General features: G+C 42.1%; 2 protein-coding genes across 2 annotated transcripts; one reads left to right on the top strand and one right to left on the bottom strand.

Moving 5' to 3' along the window:
• Positions 1-9,801: 9,801 nt before the first annotated feature.
• LOC308290938 (P2Y purinoceptor 12-like) lies at positions 9,802-13,808 on the top strand (the record flags this gene model as incomplete). The annotated part of the gene is made up of 3 exons (XM_080732853.1): positions 9,802-9,984; positions 11,304-11,693; positions 13,383-13,808. The coding sequence occupies 3 exons, from the start codon at positions 9,802-9,804 to the stop codon at positions 13,806-13,808; spliced, it is 999 nt and encodes a 332-aa protein (XP_080588979.1).
• A 1,698-nt stretch (positions 13,809-15,506) lies between these two features.
• On the bottom strand, positions 15,507-19,912 carry LOC308290937 (uncharacterized protein; the record flags this gene model as incomplete). The annotated part of the gene is made up of 6 exons (XM_080732852.1): positions 19,594-19,912; positions 18,626-18,765; positions 17,750-17,954; positions 17,107-17,211; positions 16,678-16,862; positions 15,507-15,605 (listed from the first exon to the last, which is right to left on the bottom strand). Exons 1-6 carry the CDS (start codon positions 19,907-19,909, stop codon positions 15,507-15,509), a joined length of 1,050 nt encoding a protein of 349 aa, XP_080588978.1. The 5' UTR covers positions 19,910-19,912.
• Between the last annotated feature and the right edge of the window lie 3,266 nt (positions 19,913-23,178).

Genomic DNA, 23,178 nt, shown 5'->3' with positions numbered 1-23,178 from the left:
TGGCTGGTACTAACTTTGGGGGCTACAATCACCCCCCTGATCTTTGGAGCGCGCCCTCGCGCTTCACACTTCACGCCACAGACCACCGCACACGACGTGGACCTGTCCCTCACGCGAGGATATCACGCTCCTCATCCTGCCGACAACGCCAGATTGTAGTGATACGCGGAAGCGGGGATTGAACCCTGGACTCCCACTCGCCAGTCCAACGCACAATCAGTCGTGCTAATAGGGCTGAGCCCGATTAGCAGGGCTGTTGTCGCTGGTTCATGGCTGGTACTAACTGTGGGGGCTACATACAGTACACATCAGGCTGGGCTGCGAAGCTGCAGATAGCTGCTGTTGCTCCAATGTGCGCTTGCTGATGAGTGTAGCCGTCTCCTTGTTCAGCCTCATGTTTCTATAATCCAAGACATTTCTCAACAGAAACATAGGCCTATATATTTCGGATGCTGCGTCATTCAGGAAAAAATCAGCTTCTCTCATATTGTCGAAAAACTGTTCCACTACTTGTGTATTGAGAAGAGTAGCCAGTTGTGGCACTAGACTTGCACGTCGCAGAACATCCTTTGGGTCACTTGAATTTCTTTCATTGAATCTGTTACTCAGAACATAATGGTCTGAAGAGCCTGTGCATGGATGACAGTCCACGTCAGGGGGATTCTTTCTTTTTGACAGCCAAGGAAGATTGACATTGATTCTCCCCTCTTTGGCATCTCGGATGACTTTTGGAGTCGGGTACAACAGCTCACCCTCATGTGGACCGAAGGGGATGTGCTCTGGTTCCCTCGAGTTGGTGTGCCTTGGCCAAGCCTCTTGCACGGTCGTACACACAAACATTCGGAATGTGCTTCCATGACAGAAGGAGATCCGCAAAGTCCTGTGGGCTTTCTCCCTTGAGCAGAAGCTGTAGTGAGTGCAGTGGGTCGTAAAGTTGTACGGTGCACTCAGTGTGGCTTATTTACGAACGACCAGTTGAAATGCTAAAACATTGGCTAGCTTAGCTTTCTCTTACAACAATTCTATTGATAGTAAATGCTCGTTAAGTAACGTTGCTATGACATATAATGTATCTCCTCCCTGTAGCCTGCCTAATACTCTGGATACACCTCAGTAATACAACCTCAGTAAAACTATGCCTAAACCTAACCCTAATTACTAGTGTTAAGTTTAGGCATTACCCTAACCTCAGTAACCGTCATGCGAGCAGACACACCCGGTGCGCATTTCCGAACGCACCCTTTGATACACTCGGACTGAACGACCTGCAAAAAATACTCTCCCCACCAGCAGACACGCTCCTTACATTCCATGTTCCTATTTTGATGATGGATCTTCTGGTGCTAATTGGTTCAGAGGCAGACAGTCTCTAATTATGGTTTTCATCATCATCATTAGCCTATCTCTTCGAGTATGCATGAAGAGTCTTCCTTCACCATGCAGACCTAGAGTGTTTCTTTAATCTTCATTTATCCACAGCACATGAAGTTTTACCAGAGGCCTCGCCTTGAATTAATTAATTTAATTCAAATTCACAAGAGAGGAGGTTGTAAAGAATACCCCAATAAGGTTATCATTCAATTTGACAAAGCTGCTGGCATTTCTTGTTTCCTGAGGAATACCGACATAGATAGAACACACTGATTAGGTCATGAACACTTTAGGTGCAACTCAAGGTTATGTGTATTGAGAGGATTGGAAAAAAACAACATTAACAACAAACAGGATGATACAGCAGTTCATCAGGTTAAGCAGGGTCCTGCTTAACCTTCCCTATCAGACTCACCTCACCGCTACTCACCAGTTAAGAGTGGGGTGGCTCAGAGTAGATGACAGAGTACAGCAACTTGCAATGGGCCTGGTGTACAAGATACACTACACCACTAAGATACCCATGTACCTGGCAAAATTCTTTAAAAATGTCAAGGATGTCCACAATTACAACACCAGAGGCAGCGCCACAGATCACGTTCAACCCAGAGTCAACTCAAAGAAAGGGTCAAACTCGTTCTTCTGCTATACCACAAAAATATGGAATGCCTTACCGAAGGTCTTAAAGGAGTGTGGATCACTAGCATCCATTAAAATCGCCCTGAAAAAACACTTAGAGGCAGCAGCCGTTCGCGTGTATTTTGTTCTTTCATTTATTTTTTGAGCGGTGGTGACGCCGCTCCTTAGAATGGCCGTGTGTGTATGTCCGTGTGTGTGTGTGTACACACACACACGGGGAGGGGGGGGGGGGGGGGGGGTCACACACACAAGCACCCCCCCCCCCCCATATTATTATTATTACCCTTTTTAATATTTGTTTTTAATCTTTTTTAAATCTTTTTTATTATTATTTTTATTATTATATTTATATTTGTTTTGCTGTTGCGCAGCCTCCACAACCACCGCTCAGTTCACACGGGTGTGATTTTTCTTTTTCTTACTGACTATATCTACTGCATAGTACTGTGTTCTATTCGTCTGTCATTCAATGTTATATGAGATACTTAAATGGTTTCCTGTGGAAATAAGCTTAGTCTTTTCTAGGATCTCCTTTTAGTAGACCTTGTACCAGTGAACTGTACCGTCATGAAACTGTACCTTTTCCTATGCAAACTTCTAATAAAGTCTTCAATCAATCAATCAAGAGGTATCACTGGACTGGCCACCAGATGTCACCCTTATTGTCTCACATACACTTTCAGTTTCATCTTATCATAAAGTGTGTGAATTATATAATCCCTGTCCTTGGTGGACATTTTGTGAGATTCATGTGTCATCTGAGCAAACATCAAACTTGTTTGTGAGTGACCCAATAGTAAAACAGATGTCTGTAGTGTGTTGCATATGGGTGGAAATGAAAAAGCAGAGCAGGATCCCTGAACGGGCCTAGTGGTCATTATTATTACCTATACATTACCTATAAATTGCCTATAAAGCACCCCTCACACACATATCACTACGTAAACAGTGGCACATGTCACTTTCATAAGACTGCATGTGCACACTCATTTGTTTAAAAACCTTTTTTGTTTAAAGTAATTTAAGTATTAACACGGTGGGCATAATAAGCTTCGGCTTCAGCCCACACCTTTTTGCTCCAAAGTTATCTCACTGCCTCAGAGCCTCTATGTATTCTGTATTGTTATTGCTATCTGTATTTTTTTAAATGACCGAGATAAATAAACTAACTAACCTATTCTCATCTATTTCTTAATTTCTCCATCCTGTCTGCCACTTCTGAGTGTCCTGTCAACATATCCTGTGACATCTTAGGTTGCATACAACACACCCTATCATGATACAGTAAACACAGTAAGCACTATTCTGGTGTGTGTGTGTGTGTGTGTGTGTGTGTGTGCGTGCGTGCGTGCGTGCGTGCGTGCGTGTGTGCGTTTGTGCGTGTCTCAGTAACATCCTGTCCCCCAGATGAGTCAGATGAGTCATTTTAGCAATACAAGCTTTACACAAGGTTCAAGGTTCAAGGTTGTACTTTATTGTTACATCTTTTGTACAGGTACATAAGAGTAAAACTTATTTTTGTTCGGCTTCCTTCAGACAATGCAGTGGTAGAACAGCAAAAAAAAAAACACAAAAAAAACACAACACATCTAAGATAAAAATATAAGTAATAATGGCTTAGGAAAGAAAGAGTGCAAAAGGCAAAAGAGCAAAGAGTGTAAAAAAGCATCCTCAGCTGTACATGGGCATATGGCTAGCTCTGGACCGTTCTCATCTTTGACAGTTTGTTCGTGTGCCAGATTGTTTGTGGAAAGAAGCTTTTTTGCAGTCTGTTGCTAGTAGCTTTGAGACTGCGTAGCCGCTTTCCATGCGGCAACATCTTGAACAGGCTGTGGTTGGGATGGTGTAGATCTTTGATGATTCCTTGGGCTTTTTTGACACAGCGTTCGTCGTACAGGGCTTGGATTGGTGGGAGATCGCATCCGCTGATCCGTTCGGCTGTACGCACAACCCTCTGCAGGACCTTGCGGTTGAGGTCAGTGCAGCCGCCGTACCATGCAGTGAAGCAGCCAGTCAGGATGCTCTCTGTGGTGCCTCTGTAGAAAGCTCTAGGACTTTGGGGCCCATCCCAGCCTTCTTCAGCTTTCTGAGAAAGTAGAGGCGTTGTTGTGCTTTCTTGACACGCAACATTATGCAGTAAAGGGATTTGATTCATTCTTCATTATTGCAATCTTATAAGCAAGGTTTATGAGGCCCTCTGTGCTATACATAGGCTACTCCTTCTTTCTTCTCTTCTTTGACCATCATTTGGTCAAAGAAGAAGGCCTAATAGGAAGAAATGGAGGACACCTCATATCACCTGCCCTGGGCCCATGCATATTGTTTGGACACATAATGTCCAAGGCATAGACACATATAGACACAGATAGTCATTTTGGTGAGTCCATTCCATATTGTAGCAGCTAAAATGGAAGTGGAATGTGACAATTGTGAAACAATGTTGTTCGATGTTGCAGTGTAAAGTTCTCACGTACGTTTGTGTTTGTATATTCGTTGTCATGGCAACAATATGGCTAGAACTTCTCTCTTTGCATCTTTATTATTACATAATAAATTAGGTCCTACGTCATAAATTAGGTAACTAGTAAAAATCACTAATTTTGAAAGCCCTACACAGCACCTTCAAGTACCTCAAAGTGTGCTATGATTAATATTAGTACATATGTTGCCATTTTTCTTTACTATTGTTGCTATTCTAGTTATTGTTGCTATAATGTTGAGGAGCCAAACCAAAGAATGTGTGTGCACTGACTGCACTCCAAAATGAGACATCTTGAATCTCAAATAATGGCTAAAATTATGATTATTTCTACACTGTAGAGTCTGATTGTACCCTATCATTTAAATAAATATGTGCATGGGTAAAGGCATAGACCAACTTCATTGCGGCATGTGGTGATGTTTTTTTTGTTTTTGGTCAAGGAGGATGTACAAAGGTTTTTCACGTGGTTCTTAAAGGTTAATTTGTGACATAGGTGGAGAGGTTCTGATCATATTTAGTTTTGCACAGTAAGCTGCAAGTCAGGCCTTTTACACATCTGTGCCCATACTGTAAGGCCCAATGTCTCATAATCCACCAATGGCGTCAAGGGGCACTCAGTGTCCAGGCCCTTCAATCCACCAGCGGTGCATCCGGCTTGGCCGAGCGTCTGTCTTTGGGTGTTGATTGATTGAGTGATTTTATTTGGTGACGTAAAAATGACCACAAACGTACTTTCATACATATAGTCAATGTATCACTGAAGATGAAAACACAATAAAGCCTTCAACAAAGAAATCGTACCGGTGAGATGTGAGCGGTGCTCACTTCACATGGGGTGCGTTCGGAAATGCGCACCGAGTGTGTTCTCAGTTTAGTGAGTGCAGTGGGCGGTGACGTTGTAGGGTGAACTCAGTGTGGCTTATTTACGAACAACCAGTTAAGGGGCACCTTGTTCACCACTGAGAAGCGCTCAAGACACTGCAATAAAAAGCAACCAATCAAAACACCGCACTGATGCACCACACTGTCAACCCCAACTTCTGAGTAGGGTCGGTCAGTGCATGCACTGAGCACACCGGGCGCGCAGCGCACTGGATCTTCGAACGACAACGCACCAAGTGCACCAAATAAACAAACGACAAGATGGCATACTTTGCACATTTTCGAACGCACCCATGGTATCAAACACAACACACGTGCATATCTCCTTGTATGGGCCTAAATTGTCTATCATGGTTAAAATGGAGTTTGAAGTTACAATGGGTGTGTATGGGGCCCTCCTCCTGGAGGAGGAGGAGGACTGATAACATCAAATATCTAAATATTGAATCAGGAAAATTTAATCTCTTCAGGGTGTTCATAAAAGCCAGATTAGTTGATAAAATGACCAAAACCTTTTTTGAAAGTGAAATATCCCTTTAACTGTACCAATACATTGTTCTCATTCTCTTTCCTTATGCACCACAGCTCCTCCCCTGTAACTTTAAATGTATACACCAGTTTCCAGTTTTATTGTTCCCTTCTACATTTATTCAAGCATTTATTGAAAAGGTCATGTATTTGAACATTATGCATGATAAGGGAACCAAAATGACTGTAGGCCTACTCCCGAATAAAATTGTCTTTGTAATTGCGACCGAAGGTCGCATTATACCCTGAAAAACCTTGTCTGTCTGTCTGTCTGTCTGTCTGTCTGTCTGTCTGGCTGTACAGGAAGTAATGTCAGTGTGATGTCAGTGAGATCACAGTGATGTGGTACAGAATGACACATACATGGGCATAAAAAGGATGTCACGTGACATCACTTCCTGTACTGACAGTCAGACAAGCTACGAGATTTCTCAGGGTATAAAAGTCCACATATGGTCATTCCCAGAAAAAGAAAAAAAACTTTTATGCCCATACATGGAGATTTCTGATGTCATAAATCCCAGGCCGAAAATGAGAATGTTAGGGTACCCCATTATGCCCATATATGGAGATCAACTCCTTGCAACAAAACTGTTGCATGAAACTACTTGCAACCATTATCCTCAATGGCTGTTGCAAGGAGTTGCATTGGTGTGACATGACCTTAAAACTGTTTGTTGCAAGGAGTTGCGACTATTTGCAAGGAGTTGCATTGGTGCGGTCTAGGGCTGGGTGCAATAACTGCAATACAGCGGTTGTGTAATGCATACTGAGGTTGTTTTTTTATAATTCAAAACAACTTATTTGGAGGTACCGTATACCATGCAAATACAAAGCTGAGAGTGAAAATGATGAATATATGTAGGGGTGCCTCGGAGGAAAAAAATATGTATAGGGGTGCCCTGAGCCAAAAGAGTTTGGGAACCCCTGTTCTAAACAATAGGGAAAGCGGTTATATGGGTGAAAAAGTGAAATGTTCCAAGTCAAATTATTTGAGGTTTGTCCTAAAATGTTTAGTGTTTACCCTTTCTTCACCATTGCTGTGCAGTTGTTGCTGATGAGACAAATAAAATACTGATGACAGCACTTTATTCAGTTTCATGTAGACTTAACATATAGGTCTACAGTACATACATATGGCTGAGATTTCATTCAGTTCCTTCTTCCTTCTTTTTTCTTGTCAAATGATTTGTGGTTTGTCATGAGATGTCATGAGTTCATTGTATTAACCACGGCTGCATTGTTGTGACTAATGAGACAAATACATTTCCATTCCAAATTACCAAAAAATATTCATTGTATATGTATTTTGGCTCATGGTGTCTGTTCCCAAACTCATTCTACTGATGTCGTGTCTCATTAGCTGTGGTTGAAAATAAATAAATTCTAGTAGTAGCCAGCTATAGCAAGCCATCGAAAGCATCACTTGGAGACAACCCATAATCACTTGAACGCTATAGCATCCCTATTCTGCTGCTCAAAAGAAATAACTAACAATTTGCAGAGGATATAATATTTCCTGAAGCAAGTCATATGTATAAAACAATTGTTTTACGATGAGCGTGTTAATAAACTGAAAACTATTCCTGTTGTTCGATACAACTCCCCAGGTTTGACTGCTCGCTGCATGAATGACCAACTATAACCTGTTGAATTAATGGAACATAACAAGCTCACACTTTTGAGCATGAAATGCATGATGTCCAAAATGTACTTTTTCACTGGGTGGGTGTGAAATTCACTTCACACCCACAAATAGTCTGAGAAATGCGCCTGTAACGGCTTGTTTCCTTCTGCTGCTGTACGTTATTAAATGTATTGCCATTATGCAATCGGGCACACATGGCATTTTCACCATCACATCACAGCCACCAAAACCCATGGCACCCTGTGAGGTGTCATAATACTAAGTACACCATATATTTGGACAAAATAAGCTTTCAGTAAAGTAAACTACTTGCTAGTAAGGAATGTGTATAACACATATCTATGCACATACTGTAGGCTATCTACTTACATTACATACGTTACATAATACAGTACACACAAAGCACCCCTCACACACTTATCACTACGTGAACACTGACACACTGTCATTTTTTAGACTGAACGCAAAAATGGACACATGGACACTATTTAGTAGGAACCATGCACACAGCACCTTCAAGTACCTCAGAGTGTCTATGACTAATATTAGTACACTAGTCCTGTGCCTGGGGGGCACAGTATATGAGGGATTGAATGTAGGAGTCTCAGAAGTAATGTTGGAGAACCCAGAACGGTGCCTGTTGTGCAGAACAGTCACCATTGACGTCCAGTTGTGCAATATCAGTTGTATTCGTCTGTGATGTCTCCAAATTTAAGCATTGTTTCAGCATGCAGCTGTTGGTGGCAACACTGTTTATTATCATTGATGTTAGCATGCAGACAAATGGCGGACATTATCTCTAAATTTGGGCATTGTTTTAGCAGGCTGTTACCATGGTGGCAACAATGTTTTTTATCAGTGATGTCAGCATGCAGACGAAAGGCGGCGGACTGACAGACATTTGCTAAATTAATAGTTAGAGATATGGGGTGGCTGCATGATGTCTATATAGATCTGGTTGGCAAATTAGTTCAGGTCTTTCTGTTCATAATATCAATCAACAATCACTAAGAGGAAGACACTGTGGCAGGCACAGAACGGAAGCTGAGAAGGAAATGGTCTGCCAGAGAGTAAGACTGGATAGTGGATATGCTCATTGGGGTTGTGACAAGACAGCCACTCAACAGCTAGAGAGCCAGACCACCCACTGTAAGTCCAGATTAGTATACTATGCTATTTGGCATTCAATGTGAGTGAGCAGTATGGTTAATAAATAGAACAGGATACCTTAATCATGCTACTCATTCTTTTTTTTCAAAATCGTATAATTATGCTAAAGTTTCTAGATTTGGTGAAATTTTAAACAGCACAAACCACGTTTAAAGCCTGGTATAATAGTTTAGCTGGAAACATTCAAAGGCCTTTTAAGGAGAGACAGAGAGGTAATTATGATTTAAGAAACAAACAGAATTTTAAACAGCCAATTATTCATACAAATGTAAAAAATATAGTGCATTTCAATATGTGATATAACTCTCTGGAATAATCTTGATGAAAATATTAAAGATTGCTTATCGCTTATACAAACAAATTTTTTAATCTTTCCTTGACATTATGTCTTTTTATTACTTTTATTATTATTTTTTTGTGCATTTAGTGTTTCATCTCCGACATCAGGGTTCAGCAACCTTTTGGAAATTAAGTGCCACGTTTCTATTTTCTAGACTCTAGACTAGAGAGTGTGCTATGTCAACATAATGTACATTTTAATGACAAATATTTTGTCATATTTTGATTGGCAGGACATTGTTATAACAATCATTAGACCCAGAGCAATAATCCACCTATCTCCCCGACTCCCTCCCCAGTCAGAGTTCAGAGTTTTAATGAATGTACCGGTAGAATTATCTGCAAGATGTAATTTTTTATAAATTAGCTAACTTCATTTAAGTGACCACGTTTACATTTTTTTTAATGACAAATATTTGTCATATCTTGATTGGCAGGACATTGTTATAACGATCATTAGACCCAGAGCAATAATCCACCTACCTCCCCGACTCCCTTACCAGTCAGAGTTCAGAGTTTTGTGCAATATGTAATTTCCTATACATTAGCTAACTTCATTTAATTGACCACATTTAAAAAAAGATTTGTTTTTAAAATAAAAATCCACTCTCACACTTCTGCCAGTGTGCTGGTGATCACCCTCCCCTGTGCCAATGTTGGCACCCGTGCCTAAGGTTGCCTACCCCTGTCCCACATTGTAAATAATCTCTCCTTTTCACTCTCAAGGTGCATGCAAGTGAAGATGAACGCCACAATATCCAGTAACTCCACAGATTGCATTCGAGATACCAGCGTGACTGCTGTGGTCTTGCCCTGTCTGTATAGCATCCTCTTTCTATTGGCTCTGGCACTGAACAGCCTGGCTGCATGGATTTTCTTCACCATCCCCACGACTTCCACATTAAGTGTCTATCTAAAAAATCTGGTGAGTGAGTGGATTTGCAATGGAAATAATAATAATAAACCTTTATTTCTATAGCACCTTTCAAAATCAGGTTACAAAGTGCTTTACAAGAGGGACACAGAACATCAAAGGACAAAGAACATTCACACAAAAGGTTATTAAAAACAATGCAGAAAAACAATGCATGGAAATAAATACAAAGCTTGCATAAGGTAGGATACAAATACATAAAAGTTACGGGAATTAGGGATTAAAAGCTAGTCTATAAAAATGTGTTTTAAGGAGAGATTTAAAGCAGGGGACAGACTCAGTGAGGCGAATCTCAAGGGGCAGGGCATTCCAAAGGGTAGGGGCTCTAAAAACAAAGGCCACATGTCCTTTGGTCGTATATTGACCTGTAGGAGGGTCCAGGAGTGCTTTGTTAGCGGATCTCAGTGAACCTGAGGGCACGTAATCAGTCACAAGGTCTGAAATATAGGCGGGGGCAAGGCCCATCCTGGCCTTACATGTAATTAGGAGGATTTTCAAGTTTATTCTAAACTCAACTGGGAGCCAATGCAGAGATGCTAGAATGGGTGTGATGTGATCATATTTTCTTGTACCAGTTAATAGACGGGCTGCTGCATTTTGGACTATGGATGGATTTTTTTGAGCGGTGGTCACACCGTCTCCATAGCGTGGCCGTGTGTGTATCCGTGTCTGTGTGTCTGTCTGTCTGTCTGTCTGTAGCCTCTGGTGTATGTAGCCTCAGTACCCTGGGTGACCAGAGAGGTGCTGTTGAGTCTAGCCTGCCCTGAGCATCAACTGCAATGCACACACACACACACACACACACACACACACACACCCCCACCCCACACACACAGGCACCCCCCCCCCCCCCCCACAGGCACCCCTCCCCCCTCCACACCCCCCCACACCACCCCCCCCCCCCCCCACACACACAGGCACCCCTCCCTCCCCCCCCCCACAGGCACCCCCCCCCCCCCACGACCACCGCTCAGTTCACACGGGTGTGATTTTTGAAAGACATGTAGGCCTATACAATGAGTTACAATAATCGAGACGTGAGAATATGAAGGCAAGGACTACTTTTGACAGATCGGAAGGGGTTAGGAATGATTTAATTTGTGAAATATTTATTAATATATTGATAAAATGAAGATTGAATGACCTTTTTTATATGTTGTTGTAGGCTGAGGTCTGGGTTGAAAGTTATACCAAGGTTTCTAACTGTGGCTTTAAGGTTGGGAAGTAATGGGCTGAAATATATTTGTCAGTGCAAAAATACAGAAATAAAGAGAACAAAGTAATTTATAATGTGATCCTTCACCCAATAGGTGGTGGCAGACTTGCTCATGACTCTGACCATCCCTGTGAAGGTGCTCGAGGATGCTGGTGTGGGCTCCTGGCGCCTGCGTGCTTTCTACTGTCGCTACTCGTCTGTTCTGTTCTACACGTCCATGAACGTCAGTATTCTCTTTCTGGGCCTCATCAGCTTGGATCGCTACCTGAAGATAGTCCGGCCGTTTGGGAAATATGCTCTGCAGAAGGTCAGGGTTGGTCAGGTGCTGATTGCAGTTCTCTGGGCGGTGATGTTATCTCTAGCGCTGCCAAACACCATCCTGGCTGACAAGCCACCACTGCAATCTGAAATCATGTTCAAGTGCACCTCCTTGAAGAACAAGCTTGGTCTTATCTGGTATGTGGGATCCAGCTACTCTGTTCAGGTAAGGTAACACAGTTGTGCCTTGCTTTTTGTACACAACAGTACTCTTTTTCTTACTTCTTGTTCTTTGTAACGTAACCTTAAACTGCTGTGCTGGGCAACTGATTTTCCCCAGTGGGATAATAAAGGTCTTTCTATCTATCTATCTATCTATCTATCTATCTATCTATCTAGTTGTTTAAATCAGGGGTTTTCAAACTTTTGACTCAGGGCACGCCTGTAATTATAACCTTTTTATCCACGCACCCCTGAATTACACTGTTATTTTTTAGAATCTTATATCATGTTATTACACTATAGCACACCTTTCCACCTGAGATATGGTAAAAATATCCATTTCCATCAGAACTGACTGAAAATAACTTTATAGCCTACTTTACGTTTACAGGAGGCCAGAGAAGGAGGTAGTTATCACTTCTTCCATAGACAGGCCAGAAGTGACTGTACTGTTCTCCATTTTTGTCTAATAAAATAATCAATCAATCAATCAATCAACCAGCTGAACCCCAGCATCCCACACTCACCAAAAATAGCCGATTTACAAGCTCTGACGCGTTGTGAGCTTGTAGATCTGCTATTTTTGGTGAAGAGTTGGGGTAGATGGAAAAATAACTCATAAAGTACAGTGCATCAGGTCTGTTTTACTAAGCACAGAGTGTCTCTCTAAGTGGTTGAACATACTGAAGTGATATCGAAGAATTCCAAATATTATCAAATTATTCTGTGGCGCCCTTGGACTGGCACGGCACCCAACACTTTGGGAAACCGTTGTCTAAATGCTGCTGTCAGGCACATAAGTCGGAGGCCTTAGGGATTTGTTGTGCTAATCAGTCTAAAAGTGCCAGATTTTTCACAGATGTAGCCCAGGGCTTGCTCTAATGATTTAGCTAGGGCGACCTTCAGGGTCGCCACAGCGGCCAAATCAAGTTGGGCTCCCATCTACTTTCTATACAGGAGGAAAATACCCAGAAAAAACTTTTTTTTTTCTGGGTATTTAAGTAGGATGTGAGGGGTCTAACTAGGGGTTTGTCATGTTGCCGAATCCATTGCAAGCATTTGTTTTGCACAAAAAACATTCATTGGGCTACAAATGGCCCCAGTAAACGCCTACAAAACTGTGAAAAGTGGTGAAAAGTGATGACTCATCACTTTTCATCACTAAACCATCGTTCCATTGTTTACAATGGTTTGTAATGCAGGCCCCATGTAGTCATGTGATCAAAGATAGCCACGGTGTGATTAAGGTATAGGCAACATAGACATATAAAGGTAGACGCCTCCTCCGGCTCAGGGGCGTTGGTAAAAGAGGACTGGCAAGCTTCCTGAATTCCGAGGGACGCTTCCTTGTGCGTCACAGAATGGGATGCTCGGCAGGCTAGCCAATCACATGCAGGACTGGCGGGACTCCCTCTTTCCCACTGCAGGGGGCAGAGTGCCTTCCACAGTTCCGCACTTCCGCCAGTCCTGTTTTACCAGTCGCGCCAATGAACTGTAGCAGTGGATGAGGTATCTAGCTTTTTATATCTGTGATAGGCAAGCCCCATGGCTTATAACTCTATGGTTATAGGCCTATACTGCCCCAGTTTGTGCACGTCACGACTGCCCTTAACTAACCAAAGCCAATTGCATTGAGTTTATGTGTAAGTAATGTTAAGTGAGCACTTTGTTGTGCTTTCTGTTTTGTGTCCAGGTGGTGTTCTGGGGCACACTGGCTCTGATGGTGTTCTGCTACACCTTCATCAGCAGGACCGTGTACAAGTCATACAAAGCCTCGAGGAGCAGCTCTGAAGTAACCAGTCGCAGAACCAACGCTAAGGTCTTTGTGGTGGTAGCAGTGTTTTTCATCTGCTTTGCCCCCTTCTACTTTATCCTGATTCCCTACTCACTGAGCCAAACCCGGAAGAACACAGCAAACGACTGCAGCTCAGAGAATGCCATCTTCATCGTCAAGGAGATCACCTTGTGGCTGTCAACCACAAACGTGTGTCTGGATCCACTCATCTACATATTCCTGTGCAAAATGTTCCGGAAACAACTGATGGACACGCTGAGACGCAAACCTCGCTCACAAGGCACCATGGACATGGCATCTTCTACGCATAGAGATGAATACTGAGCTCCATCACTAGTGTGCTGCTGTGGTGTATTTAGCTGTGGCAACTCTGCTGACTGACACTCTCTGCACTTCCTTCGCTCTAGTCTTGTACTAACAGAATTTTCCCTTTGTTTCACTTTAGCAGAATGGCGAAACAGAATTTTCTGTTTCGCCAATAATCAATAATCTCAAGTATGAAAGTGCCCATGAACGTTAGTGCTGCTCGCCGCTCAAGTGCAAAGTACCTACTGCTACTACCTACTGATCCATTACAATAATACACGCAGCATAATAGGCCCAAAGAAAGCCATATCCAAACTATAACAATTTAACTGATAATCAGTAAGAGTGTTTATTTTGAGCACAGTAGTGACAATTAAATTAATAGCTTTCTCAGTACGTTTTTCTCTTTAGCAAAGTTACAAAGTTTTCCCTTTAAGCACAGTACAATTAAGTCAGTTTCAAGATTTTTTTTAGCACAGTTTATTTGAGCACTGTAGTGAGAAATTAATAGTTGTGCATTGTGCAAATGCAGGCTTTTCTCAAGTACAAGTCTTCATGCCTCTGACTTTATCCACCCTCCATGTGTCAGGCAGGGATTTCAGCCACTGGTGGGTTTAGGAATCACGCAAATACTGATCACTAGTGTGATGTGATGTATTTAATTGTACGGAAACTCTGCCGACTCACACTCTGCACTTCCTTCGCTCTAGTCTTGTACTAACAGAATTCCCTTTAATTCACTTTAGCAGAATGGGAAACAACTTGACAGAGCTCATTTATCTACAGAAGGTCAATGGCCACAACTTTCATGCAAACAAAATATTAATGTACATGTAAAATAGTATTTGTGTAATTGCTCCTTTGGTTACTTTAAATATTAAGGATGATGACAATTTGAATTCATTAGTCAATCTAAAATAAAATAAAAATTATCTCCCCAACAAAGTTACGTACATTTGTTTTTTTTATTCCTGAGGTGGCTGTGCTAAACATACATTTTCTGTTAAGTATAACATGTTTTAACTGATACAATATCAAATTGTGGCATTATCTGAAAGTAGAAATGCCATATTGTAGGCTACTCATTATCACGTCATGGAATGACGGGTTCATTCGTTTATAATGATTTGTAAGCCTTCAACCCCATTCAATGTCTCAAAATCTATTCTATTCCGGTATCTTTGCCTTAACCAAAACAAACTGATTCTCAAACATGTATGCCATAATGACCCAAAACGATATGCATACAGTAGTACATTGCCACCTGGTGTCCACACTAATTTACTACAGTAATGAAACAGCTTTGTACACACATTTCCAACACTTGCAATTCCTGTATCTTTGCCTTTACAAAACCAAACCCATTCCAAAAACTTGTGGCTGCTTGGTAATTGGGAAGGTTCCCAGACTCCAGTTCAATCCCGGGCTGTCCCAGAGTTACTGTGGAAAGTGTGAGCAGGTTGGTGCCTCCTACACCATCGGTGTATCAATGTGTGTGAGAAAGTGTTAATGTAGTGCACAATCTCTGGAAAGCGCCTTGGATAAAGTCGCTTTATAAAGCACCATTTAAACATTTTCTTATTATTTCGATCGGTGGTGTGGCTCTGGTGTGATTACAGATTCTGAAGAAGATCTTGTGTCGAAACGTTAATCTATAATAACTATATACTAAGAATAACAAGAATTGACTCCAGCTACAAAGTGATAAAGCGATAACTACACATCAGGCTGGGCTGCGAAGCTGCAGATAGCTGCTGTTGCTCCAATGTGCGCTTGCTGATGAGTGTAGCTGTCTCCTTGTTCAGCCTCATGTTTCTATGATGCAAGACATTTCTCAACAGAAACATATAGGTTTCGGATGCTGCGTCATTCAGGAAAGAATCAGCTTCTCTCATATGTTCAAAAAACTGTTCCACTACTTGTGTGTTGAGAAGACTAGCCAGTTGTGGCACTAGACTTGCACGTCGCAGAACATCCTTTGGGTCACTTGAATTTCTTTCACAGAATATGTTACTCAGAACATAATGTTCTGAAGAGCCTGTGCATGGATGACAGTCCATGTCAGGGGGAATCTTTCTTTTTGACAGCCAAGGAAGATTGACATTGATTTTCCCCTCTTTGGCATCTTGGATGACTTTTGGAGTCGGGTACAACAGCTGACCTTCATGTGGACCGAAGGGGATGTGATCTGGTTCCCTGGAGTTGGTGTGCCTGGCCAAGCCTCTCGCACGGTCGTACACACAAACATTCGGTATGTGCTTCCATGACAGAAGGAGATCTGTAAAGTCCTGTGGGCTTTCTCCCTTGAGCAGAACCTTCAAGCTGTAGACAATGCCGCATGGGCAAAGTACAGCTGCCCAGCCTCCTGGAAAAAAAAACATTTTGAAAATAAATAAACAGACACACACTTCAGCCAAATGAAAACCTAGCATCCCAAATCTGGGCATGTCATAGGTGAACATTCCACAAAATACCAGATCTACAAGCTCACAATGTGTTGCAATTAAATTATTTTCGTCAACAGATTTGGTGTAGAGGGGAAAATGGAGGACAAGTAGAGGTCCCAATGGCCCAACGATTTATTTTGTGTTTAAAACACAGGTTTATACTGTATATAACATGTTCAGTGGGAAATAATACCTGATGCACCCCAGATCTGTTCAAAGACTTTATTATAGGTCGCTCTTGAGCGCATCCCATCCTTCAGTCGTAGAACAAGGTCCAACATCGAGCCAGTGGTGTCCAAGCCGCACTCTTTACAGAGCGTTCGAACTACCTCAACCTGGTTAATAAGTGCATACGTGTTCAAATTCAGTGGCATTTCATCATCTTTACATTTTCATGATTGCAAATGGGGTTAACCCAGAGTCTGCAAAACGTTCAATACCTCCTGATTCACAAGCTCATCTACAAGGCCATCTGTCGTGTGCAGCTCTGCCTCTTCATCAGGAGCTGCATGGAGCTTTTGGAATTCCGTGTTCAACACAAGCGAAGACCTCCTGGTCTTGGGGCCAATCCATGGCGCCCAGGATTCAAAGGATGGCGGGACCTTGAAAGGATTCTCTTCGTTACCTTAATGCAACAGAAAGAACCAAAATGTTCAGTGAAAATGAAGTCAACTGTAATCTCTTTTGTCACCAATACCGAATGATCAATTAAAAAAATAAAAACTGATAGCTCCTCAGATCTCAATTTAACACAGCGGTTCATACAATGATTGGACCCTATCGTTCTGTGATTGTGTAATTCATTTGATGACAGTTGTGGGAGAGCAATTCACCACAGCTGCAAATCAGTTTTGTACTACTGTACTTACAAATAAGAAACCCTCTGGCGATCATATGTTTAGAGACAGAATCCCAAAAGTCCTCGATGTGCACTTCCCCCTTGTAGCCCTCAGATGGTGCTTTCAGGTCAGTCTCTACAAACACCAGAATAATATCATTTATTAATATGACCACCACAGAAATGCAATGCCATTTTTCTCCCCTATGAAAACTAAATACATTTCATGTCTTTTTTAACAAGGGAAAGGTTGTGTGGTGAACCTACAGTTATTTTTGTTTGCCAATGCCTAATAAAAATCGTAATAACTTAACCACATGAACCCTCGTGTCCTATTGGAAATGTCACAATAGGTGAAAATAGGCAAACATCTGGCAAACATAATAGGCAAACATCTACAGTAGCAAACATAGATTAACAAAGAATAGGCTGAAAAGTTGCCCAAAACAGACAATCTACATTAAGCTCACAAAGTGCTGCATTGTGACACATTGTGAGCCTGTAGATCAGCCATTTTTGCTACCGATGATGTACAACTAATATTATGGAGTTAAGAAGTCAAGCCCCATTTCATACTTCACAAATAAAAATAAAATAAATCCCAATGCTTGTGTTATGGCACACCATATAGAAACCACTGCTTCATGGGCCAGTCAATTAACAGATTGAATTACCTGAAATGTTGACCACTCCTTTTTTGTGGAGATCCATTATGACAACTGGTGGATGGTCCCCACAACGCACACAGTTGTAACTGTAGACGTGATTGGAAAGTGCCTCAAAATGCAGATACCCATGCCGAATTGATTCGGCAGAGGGGAACTTCACTTCTGTGTGGTACTCCAGAGCCTGAATAACACTTCCAATAGACTGATTGTTCTGAAATTTTAGAGAGATTTAGCACAGAAAATCTGAGCATGTTGAGAATTCACTTTGCTTTCCCTAGAGATGGTCTCGTAGAGTAAGTGATCTTTTGCATCTGAATGGATTCAGATGGATTTCCATCCATTCGGATGGAAATCATTCATTCATTTAGTGTTTGTTCAGTAACCGGGGTCTTCAGTGTCATAACTTCCAACTTCACTTGTTAGGTTGTTCCTTTGTGAGTTCTCTTTCCTGATTGGATAAAATTGAAACCTCAAACTGGAAATACATTTTCTGTATAAAAAGCTGGAGAGACAGGGAGACCCCTGTTACCCCCCGACTCTCTATAGTCTATAGCAATGATGATGATTACTATCAGAATTTAGGGCTATTTAACACTTATCTACAGTATAAAAACGGAAAATACATTTTCAGGTGGCTTTCAAATGTCATCCAATGAGGAGAGAGAACCCCACAAAGATGTTTCAGCTCATTCATTCACTTAAACAATTCCAACTCCACTTGTTTAGAGTTCTCTCTCCTGATTGGATGAAACTGGTATCCCTACCTGAACATGTATTTTGAGCTTCATTCAGTTTCAGCTGAGGAGATTGGAGACCTCTGTTATTGAACAAACACTCTGGGGAATATGGGTAAATGCAGCAGCGGGTAAAGAAAATACGAACCTGAAGATGAGCCCTCAAATATAGACAAAAGTGAAGACCAAGAAGTATGCTGTCATTGAAATTATGTAGTCCATCTTCAAACTGCTGATAACGGTAGAACATACCGCACTTGCAACACATTTTGCAGTATGTAGATATGTCTGAAAGAAAATAGTAAATATTTTACTGACACTGCTGTCAACTGGTACAAATGATTTCTATTTCTATTTACACATACGTAGGGTTGTATTTGTAAAAAAGATAAAAAGAAAAAACGTAATATACTTCTTTGCACAACGAAAAACAACAAAAATGGCTGACCTACAAGCTCAAAACACTTTTGTCATGTGACATGTTGCGAGCTTGTAGAACAGCTATTTTCCCTATTTAAAATAATAAAATAAAATAGTTCATAAATGAACTCATTGACTGCCAGGATTCAGATTGTTTTTCACCAACCTGAAAAATCCCTGAATATTCTGCATCTCTCCCGATTCGCACACGGAATCGGAAAATAATCCTTGTCCAGGTGCGACCATTCACTTGAAAGATAGAGGCTTCCGCCTAAGCCTTGCAACCAGCTCGTCGCCACATACACATGGGTCATTTTACTAAAAATCATTTAACTTAAAATCAACATTTTAGGTGACGTCCAGTGGAATCGGAAAATAATTGGTGACCCATAGGTTAGCGAACAGCGCCATCCAGCATCAAACCGCAAAACTCTTCAAACTCGTCCCATGCCAGAGAAGGAGTTAACAAATTCTGCCCAGATATGGACACCAAAGTTAATTTGGTTAACATGATTTTTTTATAGTATTTTTATTTTATTTTATATTATCAAACATAAACCTCAAACATACTGTATGAGACCGTCTACCAACACATCGACCAGAAGCAGATATAACATATCTCCACCGGCTATAAAAATTAATCGTTGTGTGGATCTCAGATCCCCCCGCCAAGCAAATCGGAACCTACTTACTTACCTTCAATAATGCCATCAGCAGTGACAATTTGGGCATTGGAAGTTATGAGAATGGGGTCAGTCAGCGGGCCTGCTCCAGGGCAGACAGAGCACAGGTTCTCAGGTGGAATCAAGGACTTTGGATAATCGGTAATCCGACGAAGTTCTTCGGGTAATGTCGCCGGCAGCTTCTTGTGGTTGAACGTGTATTCCACCATTCTCTTCATCAGATCACCTTTGGGAGGGTAGATTGCTGCTGCCAGAGCGGTGGTTACCACATCCTCTGTGTACAACGCTGCCTCTGTCCATCTCGTCTGCTTGAAGATGTCCGGATCCATGCAGTCCAGGGGCTTGCTTCTTTTGTAGGATGTATTGCTTTTTGAATGTTTTCTCTGCAAATGCTTTTTCAAATTTTTGGCATTCATCGTGAGACCACACTGGGGACAGCAGACTGACCTCCCTTTAGAGCCTCTTACTTGTGACGCCTTCTCTGTTGTGGTTGGCTCGTTCCAGTCTGGCTCGTCCATTGGCTCGCCATCTGGCTCGTCCAAATCTGGCTCACCTAATCAAAATCAATCAATTGGATTTATTTAGCACAATAAAACAACTGCAACTCAACGGGCAGTATTTCAGAGCCTTATGCCTTAAAGCAGTGTTTCTCAACCACTGTGCCTGGGGACCTTTGGTGTGCCTGTGCCCCTGAGAAGGGTCAAGTGTGCCCCTTGAAACTGCTTGAAAGCCAGTATTGTATTTATCATTTTAAAAATGATTTAAGCTAGTGAAAACAGCCGATCTACAAGCACACCAACATAATACGGGGGTGTAAATATCGTCACTGCAAAGTAAAGCCCTGCTTCATCATACAAGGCTGTCGCACAACAGTAGTGAAAACAGCAGATCTACAAGCACACAACGCCTCGCACCCCGTTGTGTGCTTGTAGATCTGCTGTTTTCACTACTGTTGTGCGACAGCCTTGTATGATGAAGCAGGGCTTTACTTTGCAGTGACGATATTTACTTGCCTGGCTGCAAGCGTCAGACTCTTCACACACTACGTTTCACTTCGTTTTACACACCACCCACCAACAGGGGGTGGTAATGTGCGGACTGATTTATCAGGCTAGATATTTACACCCCCGTATTAAGTTGGTGTGCCCATGGATTCTTGGGACATGAAAAGTGTGCCCATGCAGAAAAAGGTTGAGAAACACTGCCTTAAAGCATGTTAGATCTTTGAGGACATAAATCTCACAAGTCATAGACATGAATATCATTACTACAACCTAATTATAATAATAAAAATAAACTGACACAAAAAATGCATTCTTAAATACCGTCCAATGTGCTTAAAACTAGCTTGAGGATATCTGGATTGGTGCTGTCCAGGGACTCACTTCTTTTGCAGGATGCTGGTGTGACGTCCATAATGTTGTCATCTGAATGTTTCCTCTGCAAATGCTTTTTCATATTTTTGGCTTTCATCGTGAGACCACACTGGGGACAGCAGACTGACTTCACTTTAGAGCCGCCTCCTACTTGAGACACCTTCTTTTTTGAGGTTGGCTCTTCGTCTGAAGCTGACTCGTTCCAGACTGGCGCGTCCTCTGGCTCGTCCAAGGATTGATCATCTAATCAAAGCAACCAATGTTATTTATTTAGCAGAATACAACAACTGCAACTCAATAGGCAGTATTCGAGAGCCTTATGCCTTAAACTATGTTTGACCTTAGAGCAGTGGTTCTCAAATATTTTTATTTCAAGGACCACCATCTATCTATAAATGCGAGAAGTCTCTGCGTGTCTGTCTGTCTGTCTGTCTGCGTGTATGTAATCCGCGTATCTCGAGAACCGTTCGTCCCACCGGCTTCAGATTCGGCACGCGCGTTTTCCGCCGCGGCGCGGAGTGCAGTGCCCGGCCTCGACCCGACCCGACGCGCGTTTTTTCCGAAACGGCGCAAAACGTTCGGAATCTCCTTATGCGGAGCTGATTGTTGACATCAGGCTGTTCCTGAGGAAATCGGCACAATCGCTGACTCATTGTGACATCACTTCATAAAAGGCTCTGACATCACGTACGCCACATGAGTCAACAAAAAATCTCGGTGAATGTGTATGTATGTATGTGAATCTCGAGAACCGTTCTTCCACCGGCACGCGCGTTCTCCAGATATGGGCATAAAATGAATCCCCGAATGGGGAGCTGATGTCTGACATCAGAGTTTTCCGCAACCGGTACTGTGTGTGCAGAGATCTCCATATATGGGCATAAGGGGACAAAGGCAAACAGATGGTCAAAACGGGTCCTATGACAACAGGTATATTGGGGTTTGCATTAAAGGGTGGGGACAAAGGCTAACAGATGGTCAAAACGGGTCCTATGACAACAGGTATATTGGGGTTTGCATTAAAGGGTGGGGCATTCATGGGGTCCGCTCCAAAAAAGAAAATAAAAGAGACAAAGACAAACATAAGACAAGCGACAAAGCGTGGGACTGGGAGGATGACTTGAATGATGCAGATTTAAGCAGGCTGTGTATTCTGCTTAAAGAAGAAACAAACAAAAAGCGACAGAGATCTCATATATGGGCATAAAATGGACGCAGATAAACAGATATCTCCATATACGGGCATAAAGGGACACAGACAGACAGATACAGAGATCTCCATATATGGGCATAAAATGGACGCAAATAGACAGATATCTCCATATATGGGCATCTTGAATGATGCAGATTTAAGCAGGCTGTGTATTCTGCTTAAAGAAGAAACAAACAAAAAGCGACAGAGATCTCATATATGGGCATAAAATGGACGCAGATAAACAGATATCTCCATATACGGGCATAAAGGGACACAGACAGACAGATACAGAGATCTCCATATATGGGCATAAAATGGACGCAAATAGACAGATATCTCCATATATGGGCATATGGGCATAAAATGGACCCAGAACTATATCTGCAGTGATCTCCATATATGGACATAAAATGGACACAGGCAAACAGATGGTCAAAACGGGTCCTATGACAACAGGTATAATGGGGTTTGCATTAAAGGGCGGGGCATTCATTCCCTATTTGCATCGTTCCCGAGTTGGCCAGGTCGCCGACTAGACGCTGGGCCGCCCGAAGGACGGCCCAGCTTCTAGTAACTCTAAATGTACAACCAGATGGACCCAAGATAAACAAAAAAGGTAAACAAAAAAGGCCTTCATTACTTTAAGGCTCTTAAATACTGGCCAGTGTACTTAATATAAAACGAGTAGGTGCAATCATTAGAGTGCGAATCTCCACAAACAGCATGCTCAACTAATAATAGTGATGTATGGAATAAAATGTCACCATTCTCTTCATCCTCTCACCTTTGGGAGGCTGGATTGTTTGATCTCTTTTCCAGCTGTCCAGATCTATGGTTACTACACCCTCTGTGCGTAACACTGGCTCTGTCCATCTCGCTCGCTTGAGGATATCTGGATTGGTGCTGTCCAGGGACACACTTCTTTTGCGGGATGCTGGTGTGATGTCCATAATGTTGTCTTCTGAATGTTTCCTCTGCAAATGCTTTTTCAAATTTTTGGCATTCATCATGAGACCACACAGGTGAC

Source organism: Nannobrachium achirus (assembly GCF_963921795.1).
Source record: "Nannobrachium achirus genome assembly, chromosome: 9".
Lineage (NCBI taxonomy): Eukaryota > Metazoa > Chordata > Actinopteri > Myctophiformes > Myctophidae > Nannobrachium > Nannobrachium achirus.
The sequence above is the reverse complement of the archived record's forward strand: the minus strand, read 5'-3'. Positions and strand labels throughout refer to the sequence as shown.